Source organism: Pygocentrus nattereri, chromosome 29 (assembly GCF_015220715.1).
Source record: "Pygocentrus nattereri isolate fPygNat1 chromosome 29, fPygNat1.pri, whole genome shotgun sequence".
In the NCBI taxonomy this organism is placed as follows: domain Eukaryota; kingdom Metazoa; phylum Chordata; class Actinopteri; order Characiformes; family Serrasalmidae; genus Pygocentrus; species Pygocentrus nattereri.
This window is the reverse complement of record NC_051239.1, coordinates 13540904-13558485: the sequence shown is the minus strand read 5'-3', so window position 1 is coordinate 13558485 and position 17582 is coordinate 13540904. Positions and strand designations below refer to the sequence as shown.

At 37.4% G+C, this 17582-nt stretch overlaps 1 protein-coding gene and 1 long non-coding RNA gene across 3 annotated transcripts in view; one reads left to right on the top strand and one right to left on the bottom strand.

Moving 5' to 3' along the window:
* tp73 (tumor protein p73) overlaps positions 1 to 11736 on the top strand; it is a 40113-nt gene extending 28377 nt beyond the window's left edge. For both annotated transcript variants that reach the window (XM_037536246.1, XM_017705811.2), the window contains 10 exons: positions 1145 to 1331; positions 1670 to 1785; positions 2835 to 2944; positions 3469 to 3611; positions 3928 to 4016; positions 4552 to 4676; positions 4888 to 5036; positions 7688 to 7820; positions 9726 to 9819; positions 10018 to 11736. In XM_037536246.1, the coding sequence (XP_037392143.1) occupies positions 1145 to 1331; positions 1670 to 1785; positions 2835 to 2944; positions 3469 to 3611; positions 3928 to 4016; positions 4552 to 4676; positions 4888 to 5036; positions 7688 to 7820; positions 9726 to 9819; positions 10018 to 10344 (1473 nt within the window). In that variant the 3' untranslated portion in view covers positions 10345 to 11736. The remainder of the gene's footprint in view (positions 1 to 1144; positions 1332 to 1669; positions 1786 to 2834; positions 2945 to 3468; positions 3612 to 3927; positions 4017 to 4551; positions 4677 to 4887; positions 5037 to 7687; positions 7821 to 9725; positions 9820 to 10017) is intronic.
* On the bottom strand, positions 10119 to 16420 carry LOC119262844. The gene is made up of 3 exons (XR_005129961.1): positions 16348 to 16420; positions 16006 to 16056; positions 10119 to 10240 (listed from the first exon to the last, which is right to left on the bottom strand). It is a non-coding gene; the product is annotated as an uncharacterized LOC119262844 (long non-coding RNA).
* Between the last annotated feature and the right edge of the window lie 1162 nt (positions 16421 to 17582).

The window sequence follows — 17582 nt, the reverse complement described above, 5'->3', positions numbered from 1 at the left end:
AAAAAAAATCCTTTGCTTGGTTTAAGAAGTGTAAAATACGGACAGGGGAATAAATTATTTCTCCATATTTCAGAGATTTGACAAACTGACAGTTGCATATAGGACTAATGTGAGAGGTTCTGTAAAAAAAAAATTTTTCATAGCACAATGATACAGTTAACTTTTGGAAGTGCTGTTGCAACAAGAGAACTGTTCAATACACCATTCAAGTTTTTTCACGTTCACTGTGCTGACGCACCTAGCATTACAGAATCTGAATCATATTAATTCAAGTCCACACAAAGTTGGTTTGTTCCCTTAAGGTTAGATTTTGGTTTCCTCCAGTGAATATTTGCAACGTCTTTATAGAGCCAGACAAGCTCTGACATGCTGTGTGTGTGTGTGTGTGTGTGTGTGTGTGTGTGTGTGTGTGTGTGTGTGTGTGTGTGTGCGTGTATGTGTGTGATTAATTTGTTTCTTCACCAAAGACCAAAAAAGAGGTCAGGTGGCCCCTGAATCTCGATTAAATTCTAAAATGAGTCTTTCAAAAACCATGTCAAAGTACTATGACATCCTAGACATTCACCTTTAACAAATGCTTAACATAGGTTTTTTTCCTATTAGAATAGTTTGCAGTGTGATATGATGCTGATTTATGTATTTATTAGGGGTAGGAAGTATGACTACACAATGTTTTAATAAATCACACCACAAAAAGCTTTTCTGAAAATATCACTAGTACTGTCATTACAGAACACTTACCAACTGCATGTGGAATCAAAAGAAATTTAGCTGGTGCCACCTAAGACTTTGCTCTTTTTTTTTCTGGAGACCATGACTTTTGCATCCACGTGATGCCAAAGGTTCAAGAGTGCATAACTGATCTTCTTTAACTGGATGTAGAGATTCAGAGTGAAATGTTGAAAAAAAAAACTTTTGCTTACAGTTTTTATGTCATTTTTGAATTGCTGGTGCATCCAGAAAAACTAAATTATCACAATACACATTTCATTAAAATGTGTTGAAGTGTCATGATAAAATATTTTTGTCATATTTTGACCCCTGGCACTTATAGAGATTTTCCACAGAATATTTTTTTCTCCATTTTCACTTCTTAATGTATTAATAATTACTTTACACATCAATTCCTGTTTTTGTTTTGTAGTATTCTCCATTGCTGAAGAAGCTGTACTGTCAGATTGCTAAAACCTGCCCAATTCAAGTCAAGCTTGCCTCTGCCCCCCCGCATGGCAGCGTGGTACGAGCCATGCCCATCTACAAGAAGGCAGAACATGTGACTGAAGTTGTCAAGCGCTGCCCCAACCATGAGCTTGGACGAGAATTCAACGAGAGTAAATACAGAAACTTTTACCTAATATCTTTATTAGATACTTAATGATAATAAAGATAATTAGCTTTCTCTCTAACCTATTGGTAACTAGCAAAGATATTATCTCTAGCTAGCCAAAGCACTTCTTCTAAGTTGCTCTGGATAAGAGTGTCTGCTAAATGCTGTAAATGTAAAAAAAATTATATAATTACCCCTGTCTGTCAAATTCTAAGGGCCTATGTGTCCCTACTGCTATGTGTACCCTATAACTATTAACCTCTTTTTTGCCACTAAAGCCACAAAGCTGCTATAGCTGGCCTCTTTCCTTTTGTCTGACCTCTCCTCACTCTCTTTATCCAGGTCAGTCAGCTCCAGCCAGCCATTTGATAAGAGTGGAGGGGAATAATTTGTGTCAGTATGTGGACGATCCAGTAACGGGTAGACAGAGTGTCCTTGTACCGTATGAGGCTCCACAGGTTGGTGTCAGTTGCTTCACGTGAAACACAAATAGACATACATGTTCTGTGTTAGCTGATGAATTGTGCTAACAGCACAGACATATGGATACATGAATGAACACAGGTGATATATACTAGGATTGGAACAATAAGCAAGATTTTTAAATGAATAAACTGGGACAAAATTATTGACCAGTGTTGATTTATTCATTATTTAAAATCACTAATATTTTGCAGGTACACATTGTGTATATCTGGGACCACCAGAGGGGTGTCTTGAGAGTCTTGAGTTCTGATTTGTAAACATTTGAAACACTGAAGACCTCACAGTGAACATTAAGCTATAATTAAGCACTAAACTATAATTAATACTGCTTCTGATAAAATTTTCCATATGTGCCAGCACACTAGTAAGATACGCTTCTCCTACCATTGCATCACAGGCAACTCACTGCTCTGTTTGTAAATGAAATAAAACTTGGATTGGAATTTCTGTTAAAGGACCAGAGCGCTAACCACACATACAAAAAGGAAAAAAAAATCAACTGAACTTATTGATTGCATGGCTGTTATTGATAATTTTGCCTTATCAATCTGTTAAGTACTAAAAGTATCACAGTGTTAAATGCCAAAAAGATGCTTTATTCTCTCAATATGATTATACGAAGCTTAGGGTGATACTTTTACATGAGTTTGCAGACATGCTCTGACTGGCCTTAAACAAGCCCAGTAATTATAGTCTCACTAACTACACCAGTTGCAAGTCAGGTCAATTACAAGGTCCTCTTTTAACTTAGTAAGGACTTTGTTGCATTGTTCTGTGCATGCTGGTCTGCTAACATACTGCTACCACCTAGAGGCAAGAATAAGAAAATACTCTTATTCTACGGCATCCACATGTGTTAACAGATGTTTTTGTTCCATGATTGCCTTATGCGATGAATTTGCTTCGTGATGAGCTGTCTTACATATAACTTGCACTAAAATATACAAAATAAAGTAGTTAAAGAATATTACACAAAATAGGGTTAGTTAATCTCTCTCTCTCCTTCACTCTTTCTCTCTAGGTGGGAACAGAGTTTACAACAATTTTGTATAATTTTATGTGCAACAGCAGCTGTGTTGGTGGAATGAACCGCAGACCTATCCTCATCATTATTACCCTGGAGACAAGAGAGTTAGTATTCATTTTTCTGTCTTGACTGTGGTATTTATGACTGTCGGGCCTAAAACAGAGCATCATTCAGCACTTTCTGTTGTTGTTACAGTTTCTGGCAATATTACATGATGTATTTTCTAAGAATTATAAGTTTCTGCATGTTTTATACATTGGAGAAATGGAAACAATTATTTTACTCCTTAATAAAGAAATACAGGATTGATCACAGCAGAACAGTCCTGAGGACAATGACCTGAGCTGAATGGAAAACAGATCAAGAATATGCACTTCAGCGCTGTAATAATGACCCCTGTACCTTAAAGGAGTTTTTTAGCTTAATCTATATGTGCATTACTTAAACTGTCTTCCTGTACTAAAAAAGCTAAAAACACTCTAGTGGGCAGTTATTGAATTAAACACAGTGAAAAATATCAACCAAAATCAATAGATGTGCCGCACAGAGATTAACCTAAAAATGCTGAAATGCCTTTGAACGACATAATGAATTGAAATCTCATTACCACATGATATTTTTATCTCAGTGGTCAAGTACTAGGTCGGCGCTCTTTTGAAGGACGGATATGTGCGTGCCCAGGCCGAGACCGCAAAGCAGACGAGGATCACTTCAGAGAGCAGCAGGCATTGAATGAAAGTGTGGCCAAGAACGGCAATGCCAATAAACGCAGTGAGTCAGGCATCCTTTTTTTGTGGGGTATTTCAGCCTTGTTTAACACCTTGTTTACCTGCAAGCTCATTATTTAGTTATTAACTTTAAGACTTACTATTTGATGCATTCACATTCATTTCACAATCAAATTTTATTCTGACAACCTCAAATACAAGAAATCTAGATGATAGTGACAAGCTAACCAAATTCCCTAAAATACATCTCAAGCACCCTTACTGCATTTGACCATTCCATGGTCCTTCAGTTAAACCAGTAGGTTCTCATTACTCAGTTCTTCTTAATCCCTAAAGGAATTTATGGGTTTGAATTTCAGACTTCAGACAGACCCCACCCAACATTCCAGGCACTCCTATCAACATCAAAAAAAGGAGACATGGAGAAGAGGAGATGTACTACATCCCAGTGAGTGCAGAAATTACACAAGAGGCCACTCATTATAAAACTTATACAACAGACTCCATTGTGTGCAATATAACTGACTATACTTATGTATAACGGTGTACAACATTCATGAAAATTGGAGGACTATGGTCCTAATTAAAGCGGCCCATGATTTTAATCCAATGTCTGTAGTATTTACAAGTCTGACAGCAATAACTGACTGACCTGGAGCTTTCATAATAATAAAATCAGCTTAATATTGTGAGTAATAACATAACAAAACGTGGTATTAGACACACGTACTGTTTTTATTGCTATTGATCTTGATATTGATTTTATTGCATCTGTGGCATGTATATGCACTTTTAGGCTATAATGTTTCAATCCGGACTGTATGTGATAATGTGGAGAAATTACACAGATTCCAGATTCTTTACAAATTACATTACAGCTCCAGTAGTGTTGACAGTTGATAGTTGCTGATAGCATGTTTTGTGGTTCTTTGTGAAGTTTGTGTATCTTTGTCATGGTGAGATACCATTTTGGTGATGTGCAGGTACGAGGCAGGGAGAATTTTGACCTCCTCATGAAGATAAAGGACAGTTTAGAGTTAGTGGAACTGGTACCACAGCAGTTAGTAGACTCCTACAGGCAACAGCAACAGCAGCTACTGCACAGACAGTAAGTATATACACACAAAGACACACTACACAGCTGAGATATTCATCCTTTTACAGGGTAGATGCTTAATTCTGTCATCTTACTTGATGAGTAATGTAAAGACAACACTCCTATACTCAAATTCACACACAGGCCCAAACTTGCACACACGTTCACATGCCCATTCTTTTCCCTGACATGTCCATTTTTCTGTTCATTGTGTGATTCATAGGGGTCACGTGACCTCTCCTTCTTCCTATGGAACCCCACTGAGCAACATGAATAAAGTCCATGGAAACATCAGCAAGCTTCCCTCAGTCAACCAAATTGTGGCCCACCAGACACAGCAGAACGCAGGGCCCTCTAGCATGGCACACATGGGTAAGAGGCTTCACTAATACACCCGTTCAGACGAATTTGAAAGAATTTATATAACTTAGACTTAACAAAGTTTTTTAAAGGTGCTTTCAACTTATTTACTTCTGTTCATGCTTTTAGCTATAGACTCCTGCATGAATATTAGGGATGCATTAATACATTGGCTCAATATGCTCCTTTATTCACAAACCAATACCATCATCCAATGCCAACTGATACCATGTGATGTAAACCCAGTGTACAGCATCGCATGGATGAACAAATGAGTTAAGCTGGCAGTGAATAAAGGTCTGCTCTCACAATCGAAAACATAGTCAGACAGTCAAACATAAAGAAGTTGGCCATTTTAAACACACTGTGTAATTTAGCCCGTTTTCACACACACACAATCACAATCACTTCCACAATACAGGTGGAGACACGTAGGCTAGCCAAACAGAGGTTAAAAAAAAGTTGACATTTGCGAAACTAAAGTCCATATGGGTAATCACATTAATGTGTTGTATTTTAATAAAGTCTTAATAAAATAAGCTGTACAGAGACAATACTGCCCTGCCCATATACATTACTGCCTGATTTTAATTTCAGTGCACAAGTTTGCGAAATTGCTGTAGCACAGTCTCACAGCGTATTTGTTCTGTACTTGAATGTGCAAAGTGTTATTTTGAATAAAACAGCTTTACAGGAAATTGTCCATAGACAAAGCTGTCTGTAATGGCATTAGCCTCAGATAAGATTCCTACTGTCACTATGCTACAGAAAGACAGTTGTTGAAAGAGACAGGCGGGGATCAAAACTATGAAACATACTTTACTTACAGCTGGACAGAAGCGCTTTTCTGTTGTGGAACCCACCCTTTTCCATTGCAATGTTACTAGTTCCAAGGTAATTCATATAGCATAACTAGCAAATGTACATAATTTAAAACTAGCTAGATTTTAATTTTAACTGTTAAGGCACATCACAGAACAATGCACTCACTTACACTAACAACTACTTAATTCAAAGTAGGTTGGTCATTATGTTATTGGTGTCAGCAAGTACTTAAAACAGGCACTCACACTCAGCCTGAAAAAAAAAAATCAATGCATCCCTAATGAATATAAAAATAACTGTCAAATATTGTATGCATTTTGGTCATTTCGATGAAGACATTACACTTTTGCATGTCCTCTGTTGGGTCCGATTTAGGTGGGTTTATTTTAGAATAAGCTGAAGTCAAGTAGCAAGTTATTTCACAGCACAAACACACATATGCAGAGCCACACACGTTCATGCTTAATAATTCTAAAGAATTAAAAGGCAACAACCAACAGAAATAGAACAGAATCCAAATTCAAAGGCAAAAATGAAATCCTAACAATATGAAACATACAAACTCACACAGTTGTGCATGCCTTGATTTTAACATTTATTTGTATATGCCTTTATTTTATGTTCAACAAGCAACATTTGTGCCTTGTGCATATAGTTTTAATTATACATAATTTTAGCATTTAGATCAATATTTTATTAACAAGTAATCATATAGATATAAAAATTATATTCACAAAGCCCAAGAGAAGCCCATAAGATTCTTCACAACAGAAATGATATAGAGTTAATACTTAAAATTGAAAAAGAATAATAGTAGAATGCATAAAAGGGCAAAAGTGTTTCCACAGACACTAAAATCTCATCATTTTTAACAGTTCTTTTTCAATATTTGACCAGGAGGCAAGAGTTTTTATTTCGACCTTATTAATCCTAGTCACTTTACTTTCCAGAAGGCCAATGTCCCAAAAATAAGCAAGACAAACAAGATAAGCAGGAGCAGAAGGTTGAAACCATATATTTTTTTTTGGGCTTCTTTAAGGAACAGATCCACAATAAGGCATTCCAAAAACATGTGCATGTATATGCCAAATACTGTTGAGTTAAATAAATGACAACAAGGGTACTGCCTTTACATTTACATTTATACAGAACATTGGATGTAGTATGCTTTTTGTATGAACTTTAAAAGAATCATTTGGCATGCAGATTCTTTGAATTAATAAAATAATTCTTCCACACTGTGATGCAATTAGGAAACTAGATCATGCAGAGGTGATCTCGCTCCACAGAATCACCTGAGGTTTGTGGTCATTCTGTTATGTGGTGGAATTAACGCTTTAATTTCACAACACAACTTCATGCCAGCTGCTAGTTCGCTATATGAATGAGACTTACTGTGATTGGCAAACAGTCACGTAAAATGTGACCCCATTATTATTTGACATTGGTGTGGGTATGTGACAAACAGACAACACCAATCAGGGTGAAGGACGATCAGTTTCTATATATTCGAAACACACAGAATGTACATTGAGTTAAGATTATTCAAAAACATAACATGAAGACTGCAGGCAAACAGCAGAATGTGTAAATACTCTTTGTTTTTACCAGTATACTTAAGTATACTACCAGTATACTTAGTGTCCACCACTAAAACCACTCCAACAAGTACAATTTATTCAAAAAGCTAAGTAAAGTAAATGTAATAGTGTAAATGCGAGTTAAAACCCACCTCTGTTTTCTTGACATTTCATGTATAAATCTGTCAAGTGAATGAGGTCTTGTCTAAGAATTTCTTGCCATTTGAAGGTGATAAATTTACATGTATGTTCCCACAGGTGCAAACATGCTAGGTGGCCATCATATGCAGTCAAATGGTGATGTGAACGGAGCACACTCAGCCCAGGCTATGGTTTCTGCCTCTCACTGCACCCCTCCTCCACCCTACAACCCAGACCCCAGCCTCGTCAGGTACTTCACCCTGCAGTAGCACGGCAGTCTTTCACACATGGGTGCACACAAATGTACATGTAAAACACAAAAGCGTCAAGTCAAGTAAATCTTTGATCCTGTAAAGGCTCAAAGCATTTCTAAACCGACACAGAAGGCTTAAGCTGTAAATAATGTTTCAGTTTGTTGGGCCAAAACATACCTGTTCCTAGGGGTGGGCAATACGGCAAAAAATAGTGTATCATAATACTTAAACATATTTTCACGATACACAATACGTATCATGATAATACTTAAATTTTCTGAGATTTAACATATTAGAACAGACAAAATAGAACCTGTAGTGCCACAATAAAACTAATAATATAATTATATAACAATAACAATAATAATAATACTAAAAAACCTGCAACTGCAGTGATTTTTACAAACTGTGCCAGACTAAACCCAACTGAACAGTTTGCTCAGAAAGTGACTTAATTTATCACAATAACAATAAAATATCGTCATATTGCCCACCCCTACCTGTTTCCATTCATGGTTACAAACCACTGTATTGTCCTTTGTACTTCTTTGAGTATTTGTGATGTCATTTTTGAAAGCAAGACTTGATATTTTCGAGAAATGTACAACACTTGCGGCTTGCCGCTGTCTGTTAAGCAGAGGGAAAGAAAGACTGACTGTTTTTGAACCCAGTCCCATCTGTTTACTTTTTTGTACATAATGAAATTTTATGTTTTTTCTGCTGGTCAGGGAAAAAAGTGTTTATCTGAAAGAAGTCACATGCTCAAGCTATCATTTTTCTAATGAAAACATTTTGATGTTCCACGGCTTCAAATATGCTTCTCAATATTGTCAATATAGCAAAAAATATTTAGAAAGACATTTTTTATTTCTTTACATGCACGATATAGAAATGCTGTGTTGTGTTTTATACATCTAAGTCTAATTTAATGAACCACATTATTTGTATTAGATTTAAATGGGGCTTGTCATACTAACATCTAGACAGTCATCCCTATTTGCACTGCTTACCCCAAAAATAAAAGAACATAACTGTTAGTGCTAATCTGGCATACACAGAAAAACATTTTAAGGAAATATGCTTTATTTCCATGTCTAATCCCAATGCGCTGTTTTGCATCTGTCACTCCATCGAGATTATGTTCCATTTTTTGCCATTGCACTTTGTATTATTCATGTATCTCTGGCCAATTAAAGGTAAAGTCCGCACACACAGCAAAGCTTCCATTTTCTATTGGTCTTCTTGATATTTACTACATAAATCAAGTACATTAAAGTGCTTGCACAAGTTGTGATTGTTATGTTAAATTGTATACTATGTTATATTAGTATACACAAATATAATTTGTAAAATAAATGATAAAATTAGAGTATTGTTTAATTTAAAGAGATGTAAGAAGCAGATCTTGCTTCACAGGTGCGGAGTCTACCTTTTAAATATTTTGTTACAATATTCATGTCCCATTCCTGTTTTACAATAAAAAATCAATGTATGTAGCTTTCTCATAATTTGTATTTATAATAAAACTCTGAATTCTTTAAAAAAGTTGTTATGAATCATTAATGTAACAGCATGCATGTGTTTAGTTTTATTGGGTACTTTTACTTTCACACTTATTTCATATGTTAAGTATTATTACTGTTTATTTTACTTTATCTGCACTTTAATATTGTGTTACAAGTGTGAAGAGGCAACATTAGAAGGACTGCATTTAATATAACGTACTGCTGATCATTTTTGCCTTATTATCTACTGCATATTTTAGAATGATTAGAATCACAGCCTTATACTGTAAGGCAAGATACTGCTTTGGTCTGGCCGCAATGTTCTCCATGGACAAATTTGTGATTCCCAGGATGCAGCCCCTTGGTCTTAGTGGGATTCCTTTTGTCTCTGAACAGTTTCTTAACCAGCCTGGGCTGCCAAAACTGCATTGATTACTTCACATCGCAGGGCCTCCAGAGCATCTACCACCTGCAGACCCTCTCCATGGAGGTAAATGAAATGAGAATCTAACTACATTGGGCGATTCATTATTATTCCATTGGCTAGTGCAAGAAGAACATTTTATTCACTGTTCATTCAAAATTATATGTATGACTGGTCAAACTACTGTGGCTTTTAATCAGCTAACAAGAAATCAAGAGCTAAATCTCATCTAATTGAAAGCTAATTTATTCGTCTATCCCTTAGGATCTTGGGGCTCTTAAGATCCCAGAGCAGTTCCGCTTGGCCATCTGGAGGGGCCTGCAGGACATGAAGCAAAGTCATGACTATGGACAGCAGCTTATCCGCTCCAGCAGTAACATGGCTACCATGGCCATCGGTCCGAGTGGGGAGTTGCAGAGGCAGAGGGTCATGGAGGCCGTACACTTCCGTGTGCGTCACACCATCACCATTCCCAACCGCGGTGGTCCTACAGGGGGAGAGGAGTGGGCAGACTTTGGTTTTGACATGCCAGACTGTAAGACACGCAAGCACTCCATCAAGGAGGAGTTTGCAGAGGGCGACATTCGCTGAGAGGGAATGCTCACTCACAGAGACAATGCTGACCCATTTTGTTGTTTCTTTTTCATACTTTGTTGATCCCCCTCAACCCACCCATGCCAGAAATGGACAACTGTTACTTGATTTCAATGTCAATACAGTTGATTTTTTTCATTACCTTACTTTTGCAGGGTACTAACACATGCACAATGCAACAAACACCTTCAAGACCTCCTGTACAGAGTACTGTTGTAGGGATGGGAAGAACATAATGTTTTAAACCACATCTATTATTATGAGTTGCTAGTTTTTGGATATACTTACCTTCTATCTAATACTAACTGGACATTTTGTCTGTTATACATGAGTGCATTTTGTAGGTTTGCAGTTACTGACCACCTGTTGTTGCACATTTTGTCAGCCATTCACTCATTCCCCATCCGCCAACGAAAAGGACTGCCACATGACCACAACTAACCAGATATTACTTGGGTGGTGGACCATTCCAAGCACAGTAGCAGCACCGCTATGGTAGTGGCTGTTGTGCTGGTATGAGTGTGTTAGAATGTACATTGTAAACTTACTGGCCACATTATTAGAATCACCTACCTTGTTGGACTACGTTGTCCTACACAGTTAGAGATGATATATCACTTATTGCTGCAGAGTTTGTGCTAGTCATCATCTAACCCTTCATCAGTATTTAGTTTCTGACCACAGCACCACTGCTGGCTAGATATTTTTGGTTGACAGATTACTCTCAGCTCAGCACTGACACTTTGATGTTCACAAATTCAAACAAAACTGCCATGTCTGATACATTTATACCAGTGCAAGGACCGATTATGTGTCTCTACCATGATGTTGTCACTTCTGTGCTCTACTAGTCAAATAATATCCTGTCAGCAGTGGTGATCCCTTTTCAATGATAGGGGTAGAGGGTCGCTGACCAGTTGTTTTATAGCAGCAGATAGCCTATGGTCAGTAATTCTAATGATATATCTACAAAGTGCACCTGAATTGAAGGTACACCTAATAAAATGACCAAAGGCTGTAGATAAAAGGTAACTGTACCTAATAAACTGGCAACTTAGAGTAAATTACATTTGTATTACATTCAAAATATGACAGGTATGAAGGTAAAAATTCACATCGAGTGATACAAAAGGTACTAATGGCTTGGGCCACTGAATAATAAGGGTTGCTCTATACACATGACTTTTTGGTTTTGACCTAGAGAAAAGTACATATTGGTCTATTTGATCATAAACCCATAAATCACAAAATCATGAATGATGTGGCTTCATATCATGTCAGAATTAAATTGTCAGGTGTAATTCGTCATCAGTAATACCAACACTTTGGTGTAAGACAAAGTTCTGAGCTCATAGGGTCCCTAGACTAAAATATCTTTAATTACAACTATACAACAGTGTCATATATAGTTTTTAACGTTTATTTTTTTAAATATCTCTTTTGTCACAAATATGTGGTGATGCCATAACATCACAAATGTACACCCTAAATCAGTTGTACATTATAACAAGAAAGTAATCCATACAAGACCTGCATTTAGAGGGTGCACCATTCACTGGAATCCACTCCCCCTTCATGAATCCTAGTATTAAGTGTTATGTTGTTTACTTAGCATTAAATGTATATTACAAGACACCGGATAATTAAAGGATTTAGAAAAGGCTTTTGAAAAGCATTTAAAACAGTAATAATCCAAAAACGTCTCCAGTTCTGTTGTATTAGCCTTGCAGGACAAGGTTTTATGTATCATGCCAAACTGTTCTAGTTTGTTTTCTGAACGAGTTTGCGTGTAGTCTGTAATTGTTTTAATTGGCTGTACAATACTGGAACAATAAGACTAATACAGATAGAATCATATAAATATTTACAAAAGCCCAAGTATTACTAAGTTTTGGGAGTAAATATGCTGTACGCTTCAATTTACCATGTTTCACACTAGATTAAACTTTGTTACTTTGTTATCTACATTTAGCGTACAAAAGTTACATTGATTCCAACACATATTCCTTAAGTGGACTCCAAATTGGATGGAAAAACATTAAGTGGTCACACAAACAAGCATTTTAACTGTTCAATTGTCACACAATCCCATCTATCTGTTCTGGTCTAGATAACAATGATGGATGAGTATAGCTAGAAGATTGTGCTGGTAGAAAACATTTGTCTAAAGTAAATTAATTTATGTACCCATTTGTGAAAAGTAAAAATAGAAACGATCTTCCCACATCTCTTAATCTAATATTCCATGGTTAGTCTGTTTCACTAATGAGTGTAATAAGTGTAACAGTTCACAGTGGTCAATGGGTTTTGGAATTGGCGATGGCTAAAATCCATATACCAAAGCACTTTATTGCTTTTGTATATTGTAAACAATGTAATATTTGGATTGATTGTGATCAGTATTATGTCATGTCACTTACATCAGATTTTATGAATGTTTTAAACTTGTTGTGTTTTCTTAATCAGTGATGTTTATATTCACATTTATGGAACATAATGTTTATGTTTGAATTCTGTAAGGTGTTTTTTATGAAAATTAAAGTGTGTATTATACAAATTGCTCCTGTTAAAAACTTAGGATCACTAGTACCACAAAACAGAACCTCTACAAAAGACACCACACCTAGGCCTCTGGTTGGATCAAATGTACTGAAATGTCATCATCACTGGCCAGCTACAACAGCAGTAAGATCCCAGTTCCCAGAGGGGGAAAATTTCCATCGTAATGTTTTGCAAAACTTTTGCAGTTCTTCTAGTGGGATATATGGCTGTACTAACAGTATATTCAGATACTGTTTTCCAAGAGAGAGCAGTTCCTATTATAACATGATTCGCTGCTGAATGTCAAAAGTAACTATCTGGTAAGGTGTAGGCTTTTATCATGCCCCTCTCAACCCTTTTTCCCTCATCCTACCTTCTAAGCCCTAGATTGACCACACCTATGTCAATTTATCTTACAGGAGAGGTATGCTGTTTTTAACCCAGGTTTTTAACCCAGACCCAAAATTATTGCCTTCCATAATCTGTAGCCATGCACAGCACTAACTCACCAACGGCTTTAGCACTGGATCTTACTACTCCTCCTTAGATTCTCACTAAATTACTTGAATACTAGAATTACTAGAATATAGTCATAAGAATCTATTGACACTTCACCAAGAAATGCTACAAATCATGTTTTCTAACAGATTTTATTCGCTCTATTTTGGATGTCCGCATTCTATTGGCTATTAAGCCATGCTGGAGGCAAAAAAAGGTGTGCTCTACATTTTTTCTGGACTACTTGTTTGCGTGACTGCAACAATTGGAAAAGGACAATGTGAATTAATATTTCAAATGCAGCAATTAAGTATAGAACTGTTTATACAGCATAACTAGACACACAGGAACTGAACTTGCAGAATACAGTGAAAGTCTAGAAGATTTCGCCTACAAAACCCTTAAACATATTCCACACAATTCTGTATAATTTCAACTCAGCTAGTTTCAACATCTCATCATTCATATCATGATTAGTCTTCCTCGCCAAGCCAAGTCATGTAACTAGCATTTAGTATCTAGTAAACAGTTACTAGCTTCAAGTAAAGCCATTAGCTAGGTTGCACTATGGACAATTACAAATTTGCTTAAGGTCATTTAACTAACTATATAAATTCTTATTACATCGTTTTTCTTTGCAGAGTTTTACCATTTCTGCAGTGTTCATTTTTGAGCTGCTTACCGTATATTATTGTGTTTGCACCAGTTGTATTGCCTACATTTTCATTATCCTTTTAAAAAACATCTGGCACTTCCATCCATGTTGTTGTTTTTTTTTTTTTTTTTAAGAATTATATCCAGGTTACCAGCTGGATGCACATGCAGCCAACATCAAAGTTAACAAGTCCATCCATCCATCCATTTTCTAAGCCGCTTCTCCGTCAGGGTCGCGGGGGGTGCTGGAGCCTATCCCAGCAGTCTTCGGGCAGAAGGCAGGATACACCCTGGACAGGTCGCCAGTCCATCACAGGGCAGACAAACAGACACAGACAGTCACTCACACACCTCACACCTCACACTCACACCTAGGGGCAATTTAGCATGTCCAATTGGCCTGACTGCATGTCTTTGGACTGTGGGAGGAAACCGGAGAACCCGGAGGAAACCCACGCAGACACAGGGAGAACATGCAAACTCCACACAGAGAGGACCCTGGCCGCCCGGCCGGGGAATCGAACCCAGGCCCCCCTCGCTGTGAGGCGACAGCGCTACCCACCACGCCACCGTGCCGCCCTAAGTTAACAAGTCACTTTAAAAAAGTACTTTCAACTTTTATGCAAATGAAACGTATGAAAGGAAAAGCAATGCTCAAGCTTAAAAGAAACTGACTTGAAATAAGTGCCTTAAATTGTGATTAGAGTTTCATTACAGTAATATGAGGGGCCCTGTTTTCATATCTTGCACTGCGATCCATAATACAGGACACCATAAGAAGCTCATAATCACAGTTTATGGAATGCTGGATGTGTGAGGACATGTCTTTCAAAGGATAAGGGTGGTGAACTCATCGCTGACATTAGCTGCATTTAAATTTTCCTATTTTCCCAGCAATTTACCCAGTGATGAGGTTTTCCAAAGCATGTTTTCATTTCACAGATTCTATTGATAGATGGAATTGTTCTATTTCCCTTCACTGATACCCCCAAAGGACAGCAGAGGTGACTGACAGCTTTACAGTAAAAGTATATCTGAAGGAGATTTGGAACCTCTCTGCTAAATATAGCAGCTTATAACATCTTATTAACAATCTCAGGAGCAATCTCTCTTATTCTGTATGGTCACACATGAAACTCATGCAGCCCTTTTCTACACAAGAGAAATTACTTTTTGAGACTTCATTAAGAACGAACAAATGTGATGGAAAAAATATGGCATGTTGCATAAGTAAATAAAATGTCAGTAAGCCAATTAATGATCTGAGTAAAAATCAATGCATTACAATATCACAGCATTTTGAGTTTAAAAACAGTGTCGATATATAGATGCCCACAAATCTACATCTTGTTATTAATGTTATTAAGTTTTTAAGCTGTTTTCCATTGTCAGACTGCTAAAAGTATTTCTGTCTTAATCACCTACTTAAAATATCACACGTTTGTCAAAAGCATCTGCTGAACACGTAAATGCAAGGACAGACCTTTTAAATGTTGATTTGTCAACTTCACAATTCTGCGTTTCTTCAATAAAAAGACTAATGTACAATTACAAATGTGATCTACACTCCTCAGAAGACTTGCATCTGATGAAATGATCAGTTCTTCCTACAGCTAAATCAGAGGTGATAAACTGACTATGTAATGCAACAAGGAAGTCCAGAGCAAATTTATTGTGTTTGCATGCACTTCAGTGGTGGAACAAGAACTTCGTTTGGTAAAAAGCAATATAATACTTAAGCCAATATAATTTACCTCACAGTTTTACGATATGCCCCAGTGTAGTAGTTACCATATTAACTAGTGGATGTGTTGGATTCCAGCTAGAAACAGCACAAAAGATTTAGTCTGGGATAAAGTTCTCTCCCTAAAACTGGCAGATAACGCTAACACTAGTCACTCAAGGACAGTTTACTAGCCAAGCTAGTATCAAGCAAATGCAGAATAAAGTTAACAAATAACTTACCATAAGCGTTATCAGAATTAGCTTCATTTGACACCACTCTGCTTCCTACACCTAAAACAAAAATAACGTATTAGCGTCGTGTTAGTATATTATGAAATTATATTAACATAGCTAGTTAGCTGACTAGTGCTATCTTGGCTCGGAGTCGGTTAACGTTGTTCAGACTCGACCCAGATGGCGCAGTCCAATGTTGTTTAAACATAGGGAAAATAACGCTATATTAGCCTGAGCTGAACTTGACTGTGAAAGTATGTTGCTCAAATAGGGCACGTACGTTGAGTATATTCATGTTTCAGGAAAAATCCAAGACTGACAAGAAGAACTAACGCTAATTTTCGTTACCGAGTGTTCACACGACCACTGGCCAGATCCGTCGAGGCTCCGATTAAACGTTAAGTTGAGGCGACCGTTGAATCAGGCTCGCGCTGAGCTTTTGAGTTTTCCGTTGGATTTTGAATTTTAAATGAGTGACTGTGCGCGCGGCGGGCAGTTGGGTGCAGAGGTGTTGAAGTGCTGACGCTTTAACTCCTTACACAGTGTTATATGATAAAGCTAAACTATGCCGAGGAAATACATTTATAATGGACTACCCTACTTGTCAGGCCATTAGCAGTAATAACCACACAACCACAGGCGTAAAACAGTGGCGATAGCACCAGCTGCTCTCATCAAGCAAAATAGTAGCGTCTGTCAGACTGGCACACATAGTCTTACAGATTAATCATGAGGAGTAACGTAGATAGATGGCTGGAGAAGAAACGTTTCCCCGTGGTATTAGTGGTCATGGTGTTAGTGTGTTTAGACGTTTTTATGCTTCAAGACATTTTCAGAACCATTAATGCTAAATCCTTGCTGCAAGCAAGCTGCCACCCCATGCACTGAAACTGCAGCAAGGAATATCGTTAAAGTTCAGCAGTATTGTATAAAAACACCAGCTACTGAAACCATACCCAGATAGCAGACATTTTTGGGCCAATTCTGGCATTCCTATGTGACTGTTGGTTGATTACCGTGTAAATGCTAGACATGTGGACCAGAATAAGGCCAGATCCTGGACAGCTTCACAGTTTTCCTCGTGTCTATATTCATGGAACAATTCTGGTGTGAATGTTGTGGACCAACAATGTAGTTGGGCCAGATTGGGACCAAATTTGGGCCATATCCTTTAGTTCTACTCACTTTACAGTAGGTGGGCCAGATGTGGGCTGAGGACCCAGCCGTATATTGGGCCAGAACAAACCGAGGATGTGGCCCAGAAGTGAGCCAGACAGAGTTTGCTAACTGGGTAGGCTCTATTGCCTTATTGTGTGTGGGGTTTTTCGCAAGGTTTCAAGTCCTCTGATGTCAGTTGTGTATTAGCAGTGGTAGCTTGCATGTAGCAGTATTCATAATTTGACTCCTTAATTACCTCATAATTCAGATCCAGTGACTCTTGGAACATTTTACAGCAAAAGGTGTTAGTTTTGATTTTTTTTTTTTTATCACAAGCATAGCTTGGAAAAATGCCTTTTATTTCCCCATAGTGAAATCAGCTTATACCCAGAGTTCCTAAAATGGTCATGATACCAGCAACTGAA